General features: G+C 48.4%; 1 protein-coding gene across 6 annotated transcripts in view; it reads left to right on the top strand.

Annotated features, from left to right (window-relative positions):
* ZYX (zyxin) overlaps window positions 1-18,581 on the top strand; it is a 29,187-nt gene extending 10,606 nt beyond the window's left edge. For 3 of the 6 annotated variants that reach the window (XM_021549055.3, XM_021549053.2, XM_021549052.3), the window contains exons 2-9: window positions 9,582-9,842; window positions 13,529-13,731; window positions 15,104-15,604; window positions 15,904-16,045; window positions 16,130-16,299; window positions 16,452-16,630; window positions 16,889-17,009; window positions 17,397-18,581. In XM_021549055.3, the coding sequence (XP_021404730.2) occupies window positions 9,593-9,842; window positions 13,529-13,731; window positions 15,104-15,604; window positions 15,904-16,045; window positions 16,130-16,299; window positions 16,452-16,630; window positions 16,889-17,009; window positions 17,397-17,507 (1,677 nt within the window). In that variant the 5' untranslated portion in view covers window positions 9,582-9,592 and the 3' untranslated portion in view covers window positions 17,508-18,581. The other 3 variants (XM_021549049.3, XM_021549054.3, XM_021549048.3) reach the window with 3 other exon arrangements.
* The last annotated feature ends 839 nt before the right edge of the window (window positions 18,582-19,420 follow it).

The following is a 19,420-nucleotide window of genomic DNA, read 5'->3' as shown; positions in this document are numbered from 1 at the left end:
TGAAGGAAATGCCCCTCCACCAGAGTACGTGCTGAGAGTCAGTGACTCAGTAATGCAAGATGGAACGCTTTCTGAGGACCTCTCCTGCCTTTTCAGAGATAGCTGTGGCTGCTGATCTCTCAATATCACTTGGATTAGCTACTGGCTGCTGGCACTGGTGGCCTGTAACCACTGCTACCCTGTTCTCCAGTCAGTGGCTTTCATACCGTGCTTGATCACTTTGCTGGATGCAGAAGGAACTTAGCACAGATCTTTAGTAAGGCCTTTTACACCTTATATTTTCAACCTACTGAAAATCATACTCTGCTTGCAAACCAGCTCTCTCTCATAAATTGTCATTTATAGATGTCTAGCTGTCACTGGAGGGACGGTAGCTCCACTGCAAGGCTCTGCTAGTTTTCCTGAGGACCCCATGAAACAGTCAAAGATTTTTGTCTGGCCATTCTTTTATTCATCCTGTCAGTAAATTAAGTAGCAAAGATACTAGTAGCCACATGCACTAAACCTGGGAACTGCAGGAAACTTCATATAGCCCCATAGCTTTTGCTTTTGGATAACTGGAAGGCAAGGGCTTGAGGGGCTGCACCTCTTAAACTCAAATGGTGTTATATTGTGCAGCTCGTGGATAACATTTGCTATATTTTCTTTTTTTTTTTCTTTTTTTTTCTTTTTTTTTTCTTTTGGCAAGCAGACTGTTGGACCATATGCCTGTATTGTCTGTTTGGTTGGTCTGTTGCTTTGCTCCAGGGCCTTGGTTCCGTGATCATCTACACTGTATACATAGTAGATTTTGCCAGGACTCTAGTCTGGAGTCAAATAATTACTTGGTTTTATGAGAGATTGGTTTGCTGCAGGATCCACACCCTGTAGATAATGCAGGCATGGACATTCATTCTTCCTCACCAGAGCAATCTGCTTGTGTATTCCTAATGTGCTCCCAAGTCCAGCATGCCCTGGAATATGCATGGCACAACTTTATAGGCACGCTACAAAACACAGAGCAGCCTCTAAAGTCTGTGCCTGCTTATTTGGCTACCTCAGTTCTTATGCAAGAAAATAGTATCACTGAGGCAGACGTGTGCCATTTGGGGACTGGAGTGACCAGGATCCTGTCCCAGGTTAGTGTTACTGGGACTGTAATTTGGCATCTCTCTCCCTCCAGTACCAAGCAGCTGCACCAGGTGCTTCCCTGGAAGCACCACAGAACTTCTACTGCACCACACAGGAGGAGGCTCAGTAAGAGATCAAGAGAGTTGAGAACCTGCTTTTGTGTCTTAGCTTTGTCACAGGGAGGATGAGAGGAAAGAACCCTTTTCGCAGGAAACAGCACCCACGCCCTGACACAGACACACACTGGAATTAGTCCTGGGACTTTCTGTCTAAATCCACCAGAATGCAGCACCCAGGAGTACCTACATCTGATCAACCTCGCTTGTATGAAGGATGTGGCTTGTTTGTGCCATGCTTAGAGCTCTATATAAGTGAAGAAAGGAGACTTCTGCCATGGCAGTGTGGTACTTGGGTGGAAAGAGGCTTGCAGCACACAGGAGCTCTTTAATTAGCAGGCTGACAGATGTGTTTCTTTGACAGTTCTGACAAGCAGCAATATTTGCCACAGAACAGCCAAATACATCGCTGCTTGTCTTGCTGGTGGCAAGGGGTGGGGCATACAGTTGAGGAAATGGCAAGGTTGCCTTGGAATGTGGAAATGGCAGCTTTCCAAGCAGAATAGGCTCTGGCAGCCATCCACACTCAGCCATACACATGGGCATGCCCCAGGAGCCATCTCACAGCTTTTCAGAGTTGCAGAACGGGTCATGCAGCACCTGAGGGAAGAGCTATCCACTGGGACAACCTGCTTGCATCTCTTTCTCTTTGAGCACAGAGTCCAGCAGCAGAGAGCAGGAGGTGTGGGAGGGCTGTGTGAGGGGAAGGAAGCCTGCCAGTGAGCCAGCTCCAGGAGCCACAGAATTGCAGGCCACTGCCTGCTGAGAAGCAGCAGGAAATTTTGGTGGAAGGAGATAAGGAAACAGCAGTGGTAACTCATCTGGGAGCTGTACCTCCTGCCCCAGAGCCACTGTTATGGCTCTGTCTAGGAAAGACCTGCCAGCTTTGCTGGAAATGGAGCTTCTTCCCTGGACAGACATCACCCCACTCCCCTGTTCTCCTGGCTGCCTGGCTGCTCCAATGGCCAGTCATGTCCTGGCATGACCAAAGTCATACCACAGGGATACTTTGCTTCCTCTTATGTGTATATGGCTGATTTGCCCCACTAAAGAAGTGTTTCATGCCACAGCAAGGGTTTGAGTTGTTTGGTTTTTTTTTTCCTGTTTACAGCTTTTGGCCTATTCTAGTGTTTTAGTCAGGACAATCTAACTGTGTGGGTGGAATGCCTTTTGAAACGTGTGTAGCATGCAGTACCTTCACAGTGGGAGGTGAACACCTACAGTGGCCCTTCTCAGAGATCACAGAGGCCCTCTGGAGCTGCTGAACAGCTCCCCTTGGGCACCCACACTTCTTGGTTCTGAAGAGAACCAGCACAGAGACACTCTAGCTGTTTGTCCTGGGTCGCTGGTCATCCCGGGATGTCTCCAGAACTCTCATGACCTTTGCAAATAGCATTCCTGACTGCCTGCCAGGGAGGCAGGGAGATGACGAGGCTCCCAAGGACTGCTGTCTCATGAGGCTCTGGTGTCCCCAGCGCAGCTCTCTGTGTGGCACCCGGCTGTCAACACGCAGCCCACAATGGCACTAAGGCGTTCCAAATTGAAACTGCTGTTGGGTCAGGAAAAAGACAGCTCTGCACACGCCATGGCCTCCACAAGGGGTGTGAGCAGCAGCCTGGCAGGGGACAATCTGGGCCACATGTTGTCTTTTGCACAGAGAACAGCCTGCTCAAGGGAGGGAGCGAGGAGCACCCCAGGAGAGGCTGTGCTGTGGGAGCACAGCAGATCCTCGGAGACGTCCTACCAGGCTGTGAATTACATAGAATCATAGAATTGTTCAGCTCCGAAAAGAACTCTGACATGACCCAGCTGTAACATCTGTTGGCCCATGTGGATGCAGGCAATTTGCCACAGGTGGCCCTGCCCTGGACAGTGCAGGCCCAACTATTTGGCCTGAAGACCAAAGCAGACCCATTATATATTCCCAACCCTTCCAGTTGGCCCAGACGTAGCATTTAATACAGCATGGGGAAAGCTGATTAAGTAGCAATTTAACATTAATCAATAAAACGTGGTTAGACTAAACAGAAGTTGTGTGATTAAAGAAGCATCAGAAATTCAACACAGATTGGAGTCAGAACTTTTTGTTGCTTAGGAAAAATATGGGCTCCTGCATGGCATCACTAACTGTTAACTAACTCACGCTGAGATAAAATGGCACTAATTGATCTGTTGATATGGATGGAAATTATACAGATGCAGACATTTTGCATTTTTAACAGAAGTAAAGCAGCCTGTCCAGGCTCCAGATTGCTTTCTTCTGACCTTGAACACATATTTATCACAAAGATTCCCATCTGCCACTACCTAAACCATACCTGGCTATCAAAAAAGATTTTCTGCCCTGTAATTTTAATTCCCCTATAGTGTTCTTGCAAATGATTCTTCCTTTTGTATTCAAAGACTTATTTTTTCTTCTTATATCTATTTTTGTTTTCATTTTTTGGGCACCTAACCAGTTCTAGGACATACCTCATCCCTGTGCAGTACATGCATTTGTCACACCACTTCTGTGTGGTCATATTCCTTATTTACTCATTGTGTTACATGACTAAATTGCCAGCAAAGATTCTCTGTAGCTGTCTCTATTAAAACTTAGTATTCCTGAGATGGCTGCCTTGAACTCTCAGCATTTCTAAGCTTTGGTTTGATGGCCAGTAGCAGGCCTTGCTTCCTGTCACTTGCCTCAAAAGAGGCACCCAGCTAGAACTGCGTATTCTAAATCCCTCCAACACCTGCTTTGTGGTGGCTGTCTCTTCACCCGTGGTGACAGCAGCATTCACACCACAATACACTCCAAAATACCAGATTGCTTTTATTCATGTCATGCAACAGCCAAACTGACTTATGCAGAGGACAGCTGCTAATTCCAGAAATAACAAGGTCTGGCACAAGCTAAGTATACCTGCTGGTCCATCTCTGTACCCAGGTAGCTAAATGCCTCTTCAGGGCTAAGATTTTGCTTCAGCTAATGAGTGTGACTACAACTGTGTGCCTCTAAAGGCTCTAATTTTCATTTGCAACAGAAAAATGCTTACACTTTCAAGGCAATAATTTCATTAAGGAAGACTGTTATCATAAGGAGATTGTTATTTTCTTTCTGGAGGAATCAGAACTAACAGAGAAGTTAGTTAATCTTCATCTCCAATTACAAAAGCACAAACTTTAAATTCACTTTGTGGCAAGCACAAAATCAGATTTCTTTCCCCTGTGTATTCTGATGTATTCTGATTTGAGAATTCTAGCTTTCACACATGCAACCTGCAAAACATGTGTTTTGCATTTGTTTCCCATAGTGAGGAGTTCATACAAAATGTATAAGAGGGCTGCTTTTCTTTTCTTCTTCACACTTTGCATCATCTGCCTTCATGAGCTTTTAACATCAACAGACTGGTGAGAAAATCAAACATGCAAGCATCTGGATTTATGGGGATGCGACCAGAAAGTATAAAAGCATAGATTTTTTTTTTTTTTCTCATATTCACTCAGCACTTTTTTAATCTCAGTCTGAGACATTCTTTGTTTTCGCAGAAGTCAGAGCTAGCCCAGGGAACAGTGGCAGAGTTCTCTGACGTCAGGCTCATTGTGTAGGGTGTGTTGTGATGTTCTAGAATTTGGTTCACAATCATGCAGTGAATTCTTTTTAGCTCAGCACTGACATCTTTACCTGAACAAGAGGGAAGGTTGTCTGCAGTAGAAAAGTGACACTGCTAGAAGACCCATCACAGAGATACATTCTTTATCCTATATAATTACTTTGTGCATTAATCATGGGAGATAACAACAGATTCCATGCCTGTAAAAGCAGCAGTAAACAGGATAATTTAGCACCCACATATCTCTAAGAAATTCACAGCTATAGATCAGTGGTTCAATGGTTGCAGCTGTGTAAGGAGTGATATGCTCAGTGCTGGGCGCTGCTATGGGTGGCATTTTCAAACGGTATGTAACACTGAAAAACCTTAGAGAGACTTTTTCCAATTGTGTCACCTGGTTAAATAAAAGATACAATCTCTTTGTACAAACTTTACATGTAAAATTAAATATTTGTTTACACTGGATTTAAACCTTGGATGAATCTCTTTGCATAGCTCTCTATTGTGAGAGTTCTGCAGTAGTGCAGACTGGGAGTGTCACTGGTGTGGTTTGCGGCTTACTCACTCGCCTGCAAGTAAATTATCAGTTCTGAAAGGTACCTCTGTTGATAGGTAAGTCTTTGGAGCAGACAAGCCCCAAGTCCCCTGAGCATTACCAAACACAGTAATTCTCCAGGGAACTTGCAACAGTAGGGGTATTAACCCCAAAATTAAGGCCAGATTCCAAAGTCAAATGCAATGATTGCACAAAGCACAGGAGGTATCTTTATTGGTGCTCCTCCGTGAGAGGCTCTGAAGCAAAGAGAAGCAGCAAGGGCTGGGGTTGAAAATTACGTTCTGTTGGGCTGGGTCAGGCTGCCCCCGTTCTATAGCTGAGCCCGAAGCGAGCACTGGGATAAAAATAAAACCGATGTGCAGCACTGGCACTCCAACAAAGCAATTCATGTGGATGGTGTTTGATATAAACCAGCTAATAGTGTTTGCCTTGCAGCCAGTACAAGGAGAACAAGTCGCTTTTCTGCACGGTGGAGTCATCTGATGTTTGCTTTAATTTCTGGCAGATTGGGGCAGCGTGAGTCAGATGCTCTCACAGCTGGCTCGGGCGGGGAGGAGGCCAGCAGGGACCCTGACTCACCAGAGCCGCCGCATTCCATCCCAAAATCCAGCTCAGCGACTGGAAGTGAAATCGCGGGCTGGGGGCAGCTCCGAGGTTCGGCAGGGCGGGCGGAGCGGGGCTCTCGGTGCGGGGGCAGGCGGCGAGCCCGGCCGGGGCGAGCCCCGCTGGACGCGTCTCGCCGGCGGCCGCGGCGGGCTCAGCGCTCGCCCCCTCCCCGGCGGCAGAGCCCGGGGCCGCTGCCCCGGCAAGCCCCGGCCCCCGTTACCTCATTGCCACATTCCCCAGCGAGTGAGCTCAGCTGTGCCGCGGCCTCGCGCCTTTTATGGTCAAACAACTTTGCCTGGGCGAGGCTTTTTTCGCGAGTTGGGAGGAAGCGCCGGGGCTCGGCAGCTCCTCCGCCCCTCGCTGCTGCCGCTGCGCCCGGCGGGCGGGCCGGGGCAGCCAGCAGCCCGGCCCCGACAGCCGCAGTGCCGGGGTGGCCCTTCCCGCTCCCCCTGAGGTGAGTCCCGCTCGGCTGGGTGACAAAGCCTTTGTCCTTCGCCCTGGGAGGGGTGCGGGTTTCCTGCCGCTCCCTCCCGCCCGGCTCTGCGCCTCGGACACAGCCCTTCGCTCCTGGTGCTGGCTCGGGGGGGAGGTGGTGCTTGGCCCAAAAAATAAGCAGGTTCGTGTGTGTGTCTGTGTGGTGAGTTTTTTTCCGTGCCGGTGGAATGGAGGCGACTCAGCGCTCCCGCACAGCCCCAGCAGCGGGGGATAGGGAGGGGGTGCTGCCGGGCTCGGGACAGGCTCTCTTTTGTGTGAGCTTGGATGACCGAGACACCTCGCGAGCCTTTTTCCAGATGTGCTCGAGAGAAGAATCTGGGGCCCTTTGTGCATGAGATTTGCCTAATTTATGGCTTTCTGGCTCCCTGGGAGTGCCCTGAGAAAGTGCTTGCAAAGTCGTAGAACTTTATAACGTTTTAAATATGTTTGCATAGCTTTTTGGCGTTTTCCCCGGTGCTTCTTCCCTCCCTTGCATAGGGAGGAAACAAGCTCAGTATCTGTGAGAGAAGTTAGTATCTCTGAATATCCCCCTCCCCCAGCCTGGTTGCTTTAAGGCTTTACCTTGCAGCTTGCATATCTGATAGACTTTGCTCTCTTTGAAGCTTTGTAACTTTGGGGCAGGCTGGGAGAACTTTCTGGATGAAAAGGAGCATAACTCCCGAATCCATTTAATCTGTTCTTAATATTCTCGTTTGTTTGTGGCTCTTGTTTGTTTGGATTTTTTGTTTTGGTGGTTTTTTTGTTTGTTTGTTTGGTTTATATTTTGTTCTCCTCTGACTCTCCTTAGCTGGGGGAAGTTGGCCGATGGGGAAGTACAGATATGATGCGTGGAGCTGTAGGGGTTCCCAGCGTGGCTGCTGCCATACTGCTTTTACCAACAGAAGTGAAAAATGTCACTTGGCTCTGTGCTTCTTCAGGTTCCTCCTGGCTTTTCTACACCAGGAAAGGAGCAGAACTGTTGAGAGTGGTCGTGGCATCAAAGAAGTGAAAACTGTCTGGATGTATAACAGGTGGCAGACCTACCATGAGAATTGACCCTCCTGCTGAAGGAGGAGTCCCTTGGTTCTGTCCTGCTACTTCTTCCTGCTCTCAAAACGAAACAGTGTATGAGGCAACTTACGTATCCTGACTGTGGCCTTTGGGGGCATCTTTCTTCATAGCTCCACTTGAGTCATCCTAAATGCTGTTAGAGCAGGTAGAAAAATCTCTCCCCTCAGGGTAAATGTGAGGATGAGAAAGATCTGAGATTACTTCTGTTGGCATGACACTCCCTCTACACAGCTCTCGCAAACTGCACCACAGGACCTGTGTGAGCTGTGTGTTTCTGGTAAAGCTTAGATGGCACTGGCAACGCTCCAGGGCTGGAGGGGGTGACTCTGCAAGGCCAAGCTTTCTCAGCCGGTTTGGTCTGTGTGTGGGTGGACTGATAACCAGAAGTAAGGATGAGCAGGGGCAGCTGCTTGGTAGAGACAGCCCTAAGCAGCAAGTGCCCTAAGTGCAACACAGCGTACTGGGAAATGGGCTGCTTTGGGTTAAGGGAGAGAGCAGCTGCTGGTTGCAAAGCCAGTGGGTTTTTTTGCGAAGCAATGTGTTGACTAACCCCGTGATTAGAAGTGACATTGTCACTGTAGTGTTCTGTTCATAATCCTGTCAAATCTGGTAGAACAACTGCCAAGTGGTTCATTACATCCTAGTGAAATAATGAAGAAGGAGGCAAAAGTCTCCTAAAGAAAGGCTGGAGGTGTTTTTGTCAGCTTCTGAAGCTTGGTGGAAACTGCAGAATGGAGGGAGTTGGTCAGTCCTTTCTGACTGGCAAGTCTGAAAGTTTGGAGGAGTGAGGACAGACCTTGCTAATTACTCTTCTGCCTTGGCCCTTTCCCATTCTGAATCCAGTGGGAATGCTCAGCACAGCTTTTTGTCTCCTGCTTATTGTTGCAGCCTCATTCTCCTTTTGAAACTCCCAGAAGAGTTGTCCAAGTGTATGCATCTTATCAGCACTGCGCAAAGGGAAGGAAAAGTTCAGCAGCGTGAACTTTGTTTGTCTGTGTTGCCACATGCTCGTGACCTGGGGGAGCTGGGACAGGTTGCTGCTATATCGTGCCACACTGCACTGAGCCGTGGGAGCGCTTAGAATGGGGCATGCAGAATTTGGCAGCGGCCAGGGGTTAACGGGGGTGGGCGGGTGTTTGTGGCACCAGGGCTGTCTGGCAGCAGCTGTTACTGTCCGTGGGAGAGGCCGGCAGCGCGGAGGGGCACCGATTCGGACATGCCAACGCGAAAAGCTGGCACGGAGCCCCTGTGCTGACGGCAGCCCTATTGTGCTGGGGTGTTAGGAGGGCTGAGGGCATGCCAGGCTTTACAACAAAGCGCCTGGCTCCATGGAGGCTTCTAGCACGGGGCCTGGACCGGGCAGTCCTTGGGATGCGCCTCTGCTCGGGACAGCCGCCGTTCCAGCACAGCACAGGCCGGGCATCCCGGCGCCGGGGCTCGGGGCTGAGCCCGGCGGCCGGGGCGCTGCCCGCGGGGCGGGCGGGGGGCGCGGCGGCATCCGGGGAGCGCTTCCTGGCGGGGGCGGGGCCGGCCGGGCGGGCAGCGGACACAGGCTGGCATCGCCCGGCTCCGGGAGACCCTCGCCCGCCCCGCCGTGCGGGCTCCGGCGGCATGGAGGGGCCTGGAGGTAAAGGGTGGGGATGCCGCGGGAGAGGGGGCGGAACCGACTGGCGTTATCGGGTAAAGGGGGAGAGGAAATGCCGATTCCACTTCTGGGGGCATCCTTTGGGGTGCGGGTGTTCACCCTCCTTCTGGTCACCACGGGTGCAGGGCTCCAGTGCAGTGGAAATCTGGGTTTTCTCTGTTGCAAGAACCTAATTGTGGTTAATGCCATCCTGAGTTGAAATGGTGAAATGTGATGGTTCATTCGAGCTGTCTGCTGTTCATGTTCTTCCTTTTCCTCTGCTGGTCTTGTAAGTGCACTGCTCAGGCACCTCAGCCTCTGGCCTGGGTTAAACTCCTCTATCCCTTTGTTTCACGTGTTGTCCATTAATTTCCACTCTGGCCCAAGGATAGCTTCATGTAGGTTTACTCCCTCTTCTCTCCTGCTAGGTGCTGAGAAGATGGCCTCCCCAGGTGCCCCAGGGACCCGCATGACGTCCACAGTCAGCATCAACATTTCTACCCCTTCCTTCTACAACCCACAGAAGAAGTTTGCACCTGTGGTTGCCCCTAAACCCAAGGTGAACCCCTTCAAGGCTGGGGGTGCATCAGAGTCGTCACTGCCTCCACTTCCTGGTCCTGGTGCCCAGCGTGCTCAGATAGGGAAGGTGGGGGAGATTCCATTACCACCCATGTCCCTGCTGGCAGAAGGTAGGTCAAGGCTGGCATGGCAGATGTGAATGTGCATTTCTGAATTCTCAGGGTGCGAGGTTCCTAGGTGGTCTGAATATGAAAACTGCTGTAAGTGGTGGATAGTCTTGCCATAGAGGCTAGCAGGTTCCATAATGAGATAAATGGATTGGAAAGCGATCTCAAAGTACATATTGTCTCCATTAGGAAAGGAGGGAGGAGGCTGTCCTGCACTGCACTGATGCTGGAGGAATGCAGTGGATTTTACACAGTATTCCCTGGGTGCACAGTTGTGTAATTGCAGTCAGTTTCTGGACAGCATGTTTGAGAGCAAGTATGTTGCAGAAGAGTTGACCCTGATAGGGATGAATCACGCTGTTCTTCTTAATTGGTCCCAGCTCAAGTTGGTTGTCTCTTTGGTTGTCTCTGACTGTCCTTCTTCTGCACTCTGCAATTGCTACCTTTGATGCTGGAAAAGAGGAGGGAGAAATAATTGCATGAAAAAAATAGAGGCAGCGATGATAAACAGGAAGTGAGACTTGGAGCTTAGTTTATATGGCTTGTACAGTTTTGTACTTTTTGCTAGTGGTTTGGGTTGGGTTTTCCTGTGTAGAGGCACTTCTTGTTTCACTGTGGTTTTCTTACTTCTTTCTTTCTTTTTTGGGGTGGCCTTTTTTTGTTTCCTGCAGTGGTAGAGTGGGGTTTTTTTGTTCTGTGTTTTGTTGCTTGGTTGGTTTTGTGTCCTTTAAAAGATGCAGGTTACTGGTTGTGTGACTCTGTAGTTTGAACGCTTGATCAGCATGGGCCACCAGAAATTTCTGTAGGGACTCTTTGCCAATGCTTGATATTGCCTATTTCCCCAAGGCTCTGTCAGGTAAAGGGTGTGCCTCAGTCAGGGCACACGTGTTCAGAGAATGCTAGCTGCTGGTTTAAATTTCTTTCACTGTTTAGCAGAGACTTGCAACACTGATCTTTTACAGGTTAGTGTGCTAAGTTGGTGGGCAGCTAACCTGATAGTAGGAAGACTGGTCCTGTGCTTAGAGGAGAAAAAATTATTAAGCCATTTTTCCCATTTCTGAAGTCACAAGGACATGCTGGTGCCTCATAAAATTGTACCAGCTAAGTCTAATGACCTATATCTTATATGCTGTTGGCTGGAATCTTGTTTCTGTGGAAACCAAGGTCCTGTCTTAGGACTTGTCATTTTCTGCTGTAGTTGTCTGGATTAGGGATGTGCCTGCCAGAAGGTCTCAAACTGATACAAATATTACCTGAAGTAGACAGATGGATGTTAAAATTTATTTTTCAATATACAGTATGAGTGGAGCGGTAGGTGTTGCTTGTTCTGCTTCTCCTATTGTTAGAGTGGGCATTATGGAATAACTAGACAGAAAAACTAGCAGGAGAACCATTTGTCATAAGCTGCTGTGTCATCATTGGGTAAGGGCTGCCAGCAAGATAGCTGAAGTACAGATGAGCTACCAAAACTCAGTCATGAGAGAAATGTGTATGATTTGATCCTCCTCTGGTGTGTCTCTTCAGTCCTTCTGTGCTTTTCTTATATACTCCCCAAACAAAATGTAGTATGATACAGAGCTGTAGCAGTTGAACTCTTTGTCTTAAATGACAGGATGGCTAAGTTAGTATTGCTATAGGAATGTTATATTTAGTATTGATTGTTCTGTAAATCTGGTGTTACAACTTTGTGGGGAACTTTCTTGTCCTGTGAATTATTCATTAAACAGGCTTTTAGTGCATCTGAAACAATGTGACAACAGATCAGGGTCTCGTTGCTTATGGTTCCAATAAACCTAAAGGCAAGTATGTATAAGCTTGATCCCGAACCATAATTTCAAAGAAAAAAAAAAAAAAACAAAACATAGTATTGCTCTCTCCCCCCCACCCCCCAGCAGAATTTCTGCAGAACAAGGAGGTTTGCTTGAAAGAAGTGTTGCATACCAGGGCAGTTTATGCATTCCACAGGCTAATAAGATTTTGTCTGTCTTTTTCTAAAAGCCCTAAAAGCCTTTCTAAAAGGGCAGTATCATCTCCCTTAGATTACAGATGAGAAGTCCTTATAAAGCCTGTTGACAACAGCTGGATGTAAAGATGACACTATTTGATTACTGCTGTTAAAAGTTGCACTTGGAGTAGCTGCAGTGAAAAGTTTGGTCTTTCACTCTACTGCTCATTGGGGCTAGCTGGGAAGAGAGGTACGTGTCTGGGAGGAGGCATGTGGAAGTTACACCTCCTTATCTTCGAAGTTCTTTGCTGTGTGGTTGATACGAGGACACTTTCTTCCCTATGTCATGAAGGGAAGAGGATTCACATTTATTTGCCCATGTTGTAGTAGAAAATGGTGGGTTTTGCTTGTTCTGCATCCTTGGCAAATATGAATAGGTGTAAGCAATGGGATTTTCTAGAAAACTGAGGTGCTCTGGTGCCTTTCAGCCTGATCAAAAGGATTTTGGAAAATTTCTCATGTCATGATGTATATTGGGTGTGAAGACATACTAGCCTTAAAAATCAAAGCTGGTTTTTTCTCCCGCCCTCCCCCCCACCCCAAGAAAAACAAAGGTGTTTCAAAGATTCCTCATACACATAAAAGCTAATTAGTCCAGCTTGGGTTTTTTTTCCTCACTTGTTTCTTGTAGTGGTTACTATGCTGCTGTGAGATGCCAGCTTATTTTCATGTGAAAACACAGGCTCTCCAAGGTCCTGGGTTGTCACACTGGCATTCCCTCTATGCTACCCTGTGTTCAGTAATCTGAGCCAGTTAGTGGCAAGAGAAGGGTGGGGAATGCTGAGGACCAAGGAATGAGACAAGGAGTGGGAAAGAGCATAGTGAGGTACTATTCCCAAATATACAACTCTGCCCAGTGAATAATAGCAGCAGTAACCGAGGAAAGATTAAATGATTATGGAAAGCTTTGGCCCAGATGAAAAACAGCCTGCAGAGTTCAGCTGTCCTTGATAGGTACTGAGTCCCATGAGTACAGGGAAGCCAAAGTGCCCAGAAGGCTGATGGAACCCTGAGCTGCATTAAAAGGGGTGTGACCAGCAGATGGGGGAGGGATTCTGCCTCTCTGCTCCACTCTTGTGAGACCCTACCTGGAATTTTACTGCATTTTACTCTGGGGTCCTCAGTACAAGAAAGATGTGGACTTCTTGGAGTGAATCCAGAGGAGACCACAATGATGATCCAAGGGTGGGAGCGGCTCTTTTAGGAAGACAGGCTGAGAGAGCTGAGGTTTGTCAGCCTAGAGAAGAGAAAGCTCTGGGTAGAACTCATTGCCTTCTACTATCTTAAGAGGATTATAAAAAAGAGGGAGATAGAGATTTTCTGTGTACAGATAGTAAAAGGACAAGAGTTTTAAACTGAAAGACGACTGGTTAAGATTAGATGTCAGGAAGAAATTCTTTACTCAGAGGGTGGTGAAGCACTGGAGCAGGTTGCCCAGAGAGGTGGATGCCCCATTTCTGGAAGTGTTCAAGGTGACACTGGATGGGGCCCTGAGCATCCTGATGTAGTGAGTGGCATCCTTGCCCATAGCACTGAGGTTCAAACTAGATATTCTTTAAGGTCTCTTCCATTCCACACCACTCTGTGATTCTATGATCCTGCTTGCTGCAATACCTTCAAGAACCCTCCTGGCTAGGAGTAAGAAATGATCTGAAGTCGCTTTTATTCTCCTTCTTCCCCATAGACCTGCCACTGCCACCTCCTCCTCCACCTGGTGAGGATGCAAGCTTCTCCTCAAACTGTGCATTTCCACCACCCCCACCACCCTTTGAAGAACCTTTTCCACCAGCCCCAGATGAAGCTTTTCCTTCTCCTCCTTCTCCACCACCTCCTCCTCCTCCACCAATGTTCGACGAAGGACCTGTGAGCAAGGTTCCTGGCCCACAGGTGAGTGAGGTCCAAGTGTGGTTTGTGTGTGATGCTCTGTGTGTTGGGACAGCTACTCGCCACTGTCTGAACTCTGCAGCGGGAAGCCCTGAGAACCTGGGAAAGCAGGACATGCCACCAGCCGGTGGACCAGCGCAGGTTAGGGTCAGCTGGCTGGGCTGCAGCTCTGTGGGAAGGATCCAGGGTTCCCGGTGGACAGAGAGTTGAGTGCAAGCGAGCAATGCGCCCTTGTGGCAGTAAAGGCCAACCACATGCTGGGCTGCACCTGGGAGAGAAGGACAAGGACAGTGAATACTCCTCCCTTCTGTGCTAGTGGGGCTGCATCTTGGAGGACTGTGTCCAGTTGGGCGTTCCAGTATAATAACCCTTCTGGAATACTGAACGAGATGAAATCCAGTGAGAGCTCACAGCAGCCTTTGGGGCTTGGAGCAGAAGAGGCTGCCAGTGCAGGGGTCTGACTGGAGTCTGCAATACCTAAAGGAGGGCTGGAGAAAAGACAGTTTCTTTCTACTCGGGCACAAGAAGAAACAATGGACAGAAGTTGGAGCAAGGGAAATTCCTCTTGGACAGAAGAAAACCCTGTTCCACTCCAAGGGTGGCTCATTGCTGGCACGTGTGCCTAGAAAGACTGGGGAACCTGCATCATTTGGAATGTTGCAAAATCATCTGCATGGGGCCTTGAGCAGCCTGGTTTTGCTTGGGAATTAGCCCTGCTGTGAGCAGTGCTGGACTACAGAATGACCCGGATGTTTTCTCCCACCTATATCTGTCTGAGAGCTTCCTTGGGCTGTGCATTTTCCTACTGTTTGTAGACCTTTGAGACTGTGTCCTCTTCATCCTCACCAGCTTTTTATGTGTTCAAAGCAAGGAGCAGATCTGTACCACAGTCCAAATAATGAAAATATGCTATTGTAAGGGAATGATAGACCATTTCTGTGGCTGGTCCTGTAACATGCTCTGCTCCCTTTTTCTTCATGGATGGCTGTGTAGGTGTGTGGCAAGATGAACAGCATTGATCTTGAGATTTCACTGTCTGTAATGTTGGATGACATGGAGAAGAATGACCCCTTCAAATCCCGGGTGAGCTGTCCAGAGTGTTGCAGGTGGAAGAACAAGTGACTGGTTTGCTGAACAGAGGTAGTGAAAAAGGTGCTACTGAAGATTAAAATATGTGGATAAACCATAGAATGGATGCATTGGTGAAGGACTGGAACACTCTTGCAATTTGTCAGTACTGCTAAATATGTTGCAGTGTGGAATCCCCTTGTGTTCTGGGTCTGGGATAGCTGCTGATTCACTGCTATAGATGGCATATTTTCTCTTCCACCTTGCTGATAACTGCCTGTTTTCTCTCTGTTGTTTCTCTTTACAGATAACTCTGGGATTCACAGGTTCTCTGGAGAAACCATTGGCCCCAAAAGCCCCTGTGGAAATACCATCTGCTCCCAAAGATACTCCTCATTCCTTTCCTTCCAAGTTCACGCCAAAGCCAAGTGGAAGCTCATCTTTCAAGCCCCCTGGGGTGGATTTGAACCCCACTCCAACCCCATGGGCAGCCCCACAGCAACGCAAGGAGCCTCAAGCACCTCCACCTCCCTCTCTCCCTTCTGCTCAGCCTACCCCTAAATTCACCCCATCTCCTGTTGCTAGCTCTCCTAAGTCTGTGTCCAAATCAGGTGACAATGTTCCAACGGCTCCCTCAAATTCTACAAGATACCCTACCTCCCTTCAGACTCAGTTCACAGCCCCTTCACCTTCAGGCCCCACCTCTCGACCACAGCCCCCCAGTTTCACCTATGCCCAGCAGAGGGAAAGACCCCAAGTGCAGGAGAAGCCACACCCAACAGAACAACCTGCTGCTGCAAGAGACATGGTAAGGGAAAGAGCCCTGGGACTGGTGTCTTTGGACAGGAGTGGAATGGGGAGGTTGAGGGTGGATCTGCCCCAGGCTGTGGGAGGCTGTTACCCATCAGAAAGAGATATGTAACTATAGAGATTGTAGTGCAGAGGGGTAGGACTTCATGCAGAGGTGGAAAGAATCAAGCACAGTGGATGGCAGATTGCCTAGAGATGAACAGAGAGGACCTGTAAAGGCTAGAGAAATAGGTTTATTAGGGACAAGGGTTGGCAGGGAGTCTGTCTTTTGGGATTTAATGTTTCCTCTTCCTGCAGCATAGACCCACAGGTTCCAGTGCAGATCCACCTAGGGGAAATTCCTGTCTGACAATGAAGGAGGTAGAAGAGCTGGAGAAGCTGACCCAGAAACTAATGAAGGATATGGAGCATCCACCCCCAGCAGAGGCTGCAACTTCTGGTGCGTGCCTTCAATGAACAGCAGTAGGATTAAGACTGTGATGTGTTTCCATGTCTCTTGATCCCTTTCCTCTTCCATTGACAGAGCTCTGTGGCTTCTGCCGGAAGCCTCTGTCACGAACCCAGCCAGCTGTGAGGGCCCTGGACCGCCTCTTCCACGTGGAATGCTTTACCTGCTTCAAATGTGAGAAGCAGCTGCAGGGGCAGCAGTTCTACAATGTGGATGAGAAGCCCTTCTGCGAGGACTGCTATGCTGTGAGTCACTGGGATGAAAGCTGCTGGAGGGAACTGAGCTCGCTGTGGTTGTTCTCTTGCTTTCCCGTCCTTCCATCTTTGCTTTCTGCGTTGTAGCCTCACGGGAGTGGGAGATGGGATTCACGTGTCTTATTTGTTTTCTTTGTGCTCAGAGCACCTTGGAAAAGTGCAGTGTCTGCAAGCAGACCATCACAGACCGGATGCTGAAGGCCACTGGGAACTCATACCATCCCCAGTGCTTCACCTGCGTGGTGTGCCATACCCCCCTGGAGGGGACCTCTTTTATTGTGGACCAGTCCAACCAGCCTCACTGTGTGGATGACTACCACAGGTATGGAGAGAGCATGTGCATGTGGGGTACGAGAGGGCAGATTCCCTGACACCTGCTTCTTTTTGCTGTAGTATGGGGTTGGGTTGCCCATGTTGTCTGTCAAACATGAAGCTAAAACTGAGTGAGCGAAGTGTGAAGATGTCTTTCCACCTAAACATTTATTCTTCCTCTGCTGCTAATGCCATTGAACAGCGCTAACAAGTCTGCTTTGAATGTCACCACGGTGGTGATGGTCTCCTCCATGGTTCTGTGTTGCAGGAAGTATGCTCCACGCTGCTCAGTGTGTAGTGAACCTATCATGCCAGAGCCTGGAAAGGATGAGACAGTGCGTGTTGTTGCATTGGAGAAAAATTTCCACATGAAATGTTACAAGTGTGAGGTAAGCCTGGTGGCCCTACTCCTCCCATGTCTCCTGTGCCATCACCAGCAGCTAGGCACCTTTGTTGTCTAGGCTGACCAAACACTGAAGTTGTTCTGAATGAACTGTAGTGTTTTTGAAGCGTGATCAGAAAAAGATTAGACATTCACAGGCGTGAATACAGGGACTGTGCACGTTGTTGCATTCTCTAACCCCAATACATCAGCTGCATGTAGGAGGTGAAGTTGCTGGGATTTCTCTCCCCTCAAAACAGCATCTCCCATTAGTGCCACCAGGGACAGAGCAGTGGGTAGTGAGTGATTATCCTGACCCTGTGGGGCATTTCTTATGTCCTTGAATGCCTTCACCTTGTTTTTGGCCGTCACTGAGCTCCCTCTTCCTGTTTAGGACTGTGGGAAGCCCTTGTCCATTGAAGCAGATGAGAATGGGTGCTTTCCTCTGGATGGGCACGTGCTGTGTATCAAGTGTCACACCGTCCGTGCAAAAACAGCGCGCTGAGGAGCTCGGAGGGGGCATTCCCTCAAGACCCCCACGCTCAGTACTCCTCCCCTCTGCAACTGTCCTACCCCTCTGCCTGACAAGGCAGACTGCTACCCATGGAGACTATGCCAGCGCAGTTTTTCACTCATGTAGGATTCACTGCTCCTAGACTTCACTCTGCACACCCACCAAGAAAGGACCTGTTCTCCTGTCACCGCTTCCTGGCCACAGTATATTCCAGGCTGGGGGGCTGTGATCAAGGTGAGTGCACAATTGCTGTTCCCTCAGGACTCTGGAGGAGAAAGATCAGACCTCCACCACCGCCTGGTGGAAGAAGTAAGAAGGGCCTGGTGGCAGGTGCTGGGAAGGGCTGAGAGCATTCTTCAGTTCTATGGAGCCAAGAACAATGATTTGACTTTAGAAGGTGGAAGCCTGAATCTCGGCACTGCTTCTGTCTTTTATATCTTGTGACACCTCATTGTCAGGATGTCTTCCTCTGCCTGCTCCCTCACCTGGGTTAGAGTGTGGAGGCATATAGTGGGAATCTGTTACTGTTGCTGGAAAAAGCTAACCTGCTGTAGCTTTTCTGTCTCTAATGGATTTTACTGATTAACTGCCTTGTCTTTTTTTCCTTAGCCAGTTTAAACTGGCAGTGTTTGAAATACTGCTCTGTTTCTGAGTTTGGAAGCTTTTTTTAAAAAAAAAAAAAATCTTCCCCTTCCCAAAATGAATTGTTTCCCAGTGCATTTTCTGGACAGCCAGGCTGGGAACCAGAGTAGCAAAGCAGTCCAAAGAATGCATGTTTACAAATAAAGACCGTCGGAAGGACGGGCAGCACATGGTGAGGAGGCGTCTCAGTGCGTGGATGAGGATTCAGCAGACTGAGGAATGTCTCCTGTTCCAGTAGGGTTTCTTTCACTGCTGTCAGTGAAAGCCACAGTAATTGCAATGTACTGTTTGGCTCTGAGCGTTACTGCACCGAGCCCCATTTCCTGGACTAGAAACTGTCTCAAACTGAACAAACCTTTTGAATAACAACACTGTCCAACCACTGTTTGCATTCAATAAAATGTGTGGGGTTTTTTCCATTAACCTGTGTCTGGTGTGTTTGTTCAGCCACCCATGAGAGTTGCTGTCTTTGGCAGTAGAATAGCCTTTGTACAGCTTTTTTATACGTTGCCAAATGTATATAAGGCTATTCCACCCAGCCTCCAGAGATCAGGAGTCTGAACATGGCCTTTCTCTCTCCATCTCTTGGTCTCCTTTCCAGACTTAGATTTTTCTGTGTCTGAAGAGTAGCTCTAATTTAAAACTGTGCAAGACTGAAGTTCAGTACAGCAATATTGTTGTCTTCTTCACTTATCACTCAGAGGTGGGTATTCCAGTGAGATGGAAGTGGATTGTAATAAAAGTGCACATTTTGTTTGCTTTGCCCGTAACTATTGCTTCTCAGAAAGTGTTTGTGCTTGATGTTCATAGTTCTAAGCATAATATTGTGATGGTCACTGCAGGTGAAACTCCTCTTTGTTTAAGCACCAATGTTTCTACACTTCAGAGACCTGAAACCTACTCTTGATCTCTTGCCAGTTTGGGGAAAATCTTTAATGACTCCTTGCAAATTGATCCAGTAAATGTCTTGAGGTTTTCTAAGGAATGAGTAGAGAATAAATCATCCATTTATTTTTCTTACTGTAGTTGTTGCTAGTTTGTAGGCATTGTTGTAAGAGGTTGTTTCTATACCATATTATTAAAAGCTTGTGCCCACAAACACCAAGGAGTGCAGGGAAGAGCAATGCTGGGGTAGAGAAGCACTAATTCTGCTCTTCCCAGAACTATTAGAGGGGACCGTAGCCTTGGTGTCTGGGTAGGAGACCTATCCTGTGGGAAGGGATTGCCTGGTGGGTTAAAGGGAGGTTTCCCCTCTGAGGGGT

Source organism: Lonchura striata, chromosome 2, assembly GCF_046129695.1.
Source record: "Lonchura striata isolate bLonStr1 chromosome 2, bLonStr1.mat, whole genome shotgun sequence".
NCBI classification, from domain to species: Eukaryota; Metazoa; Chordata; class Aves; order Passeriformes; family Estrildidae; genus Lonchura; species Lonchura striata.
Note: the sequence above shows the minus strand (reverse complement) of the source record. Positions and strands in the feature narration are given on the sequence as shown.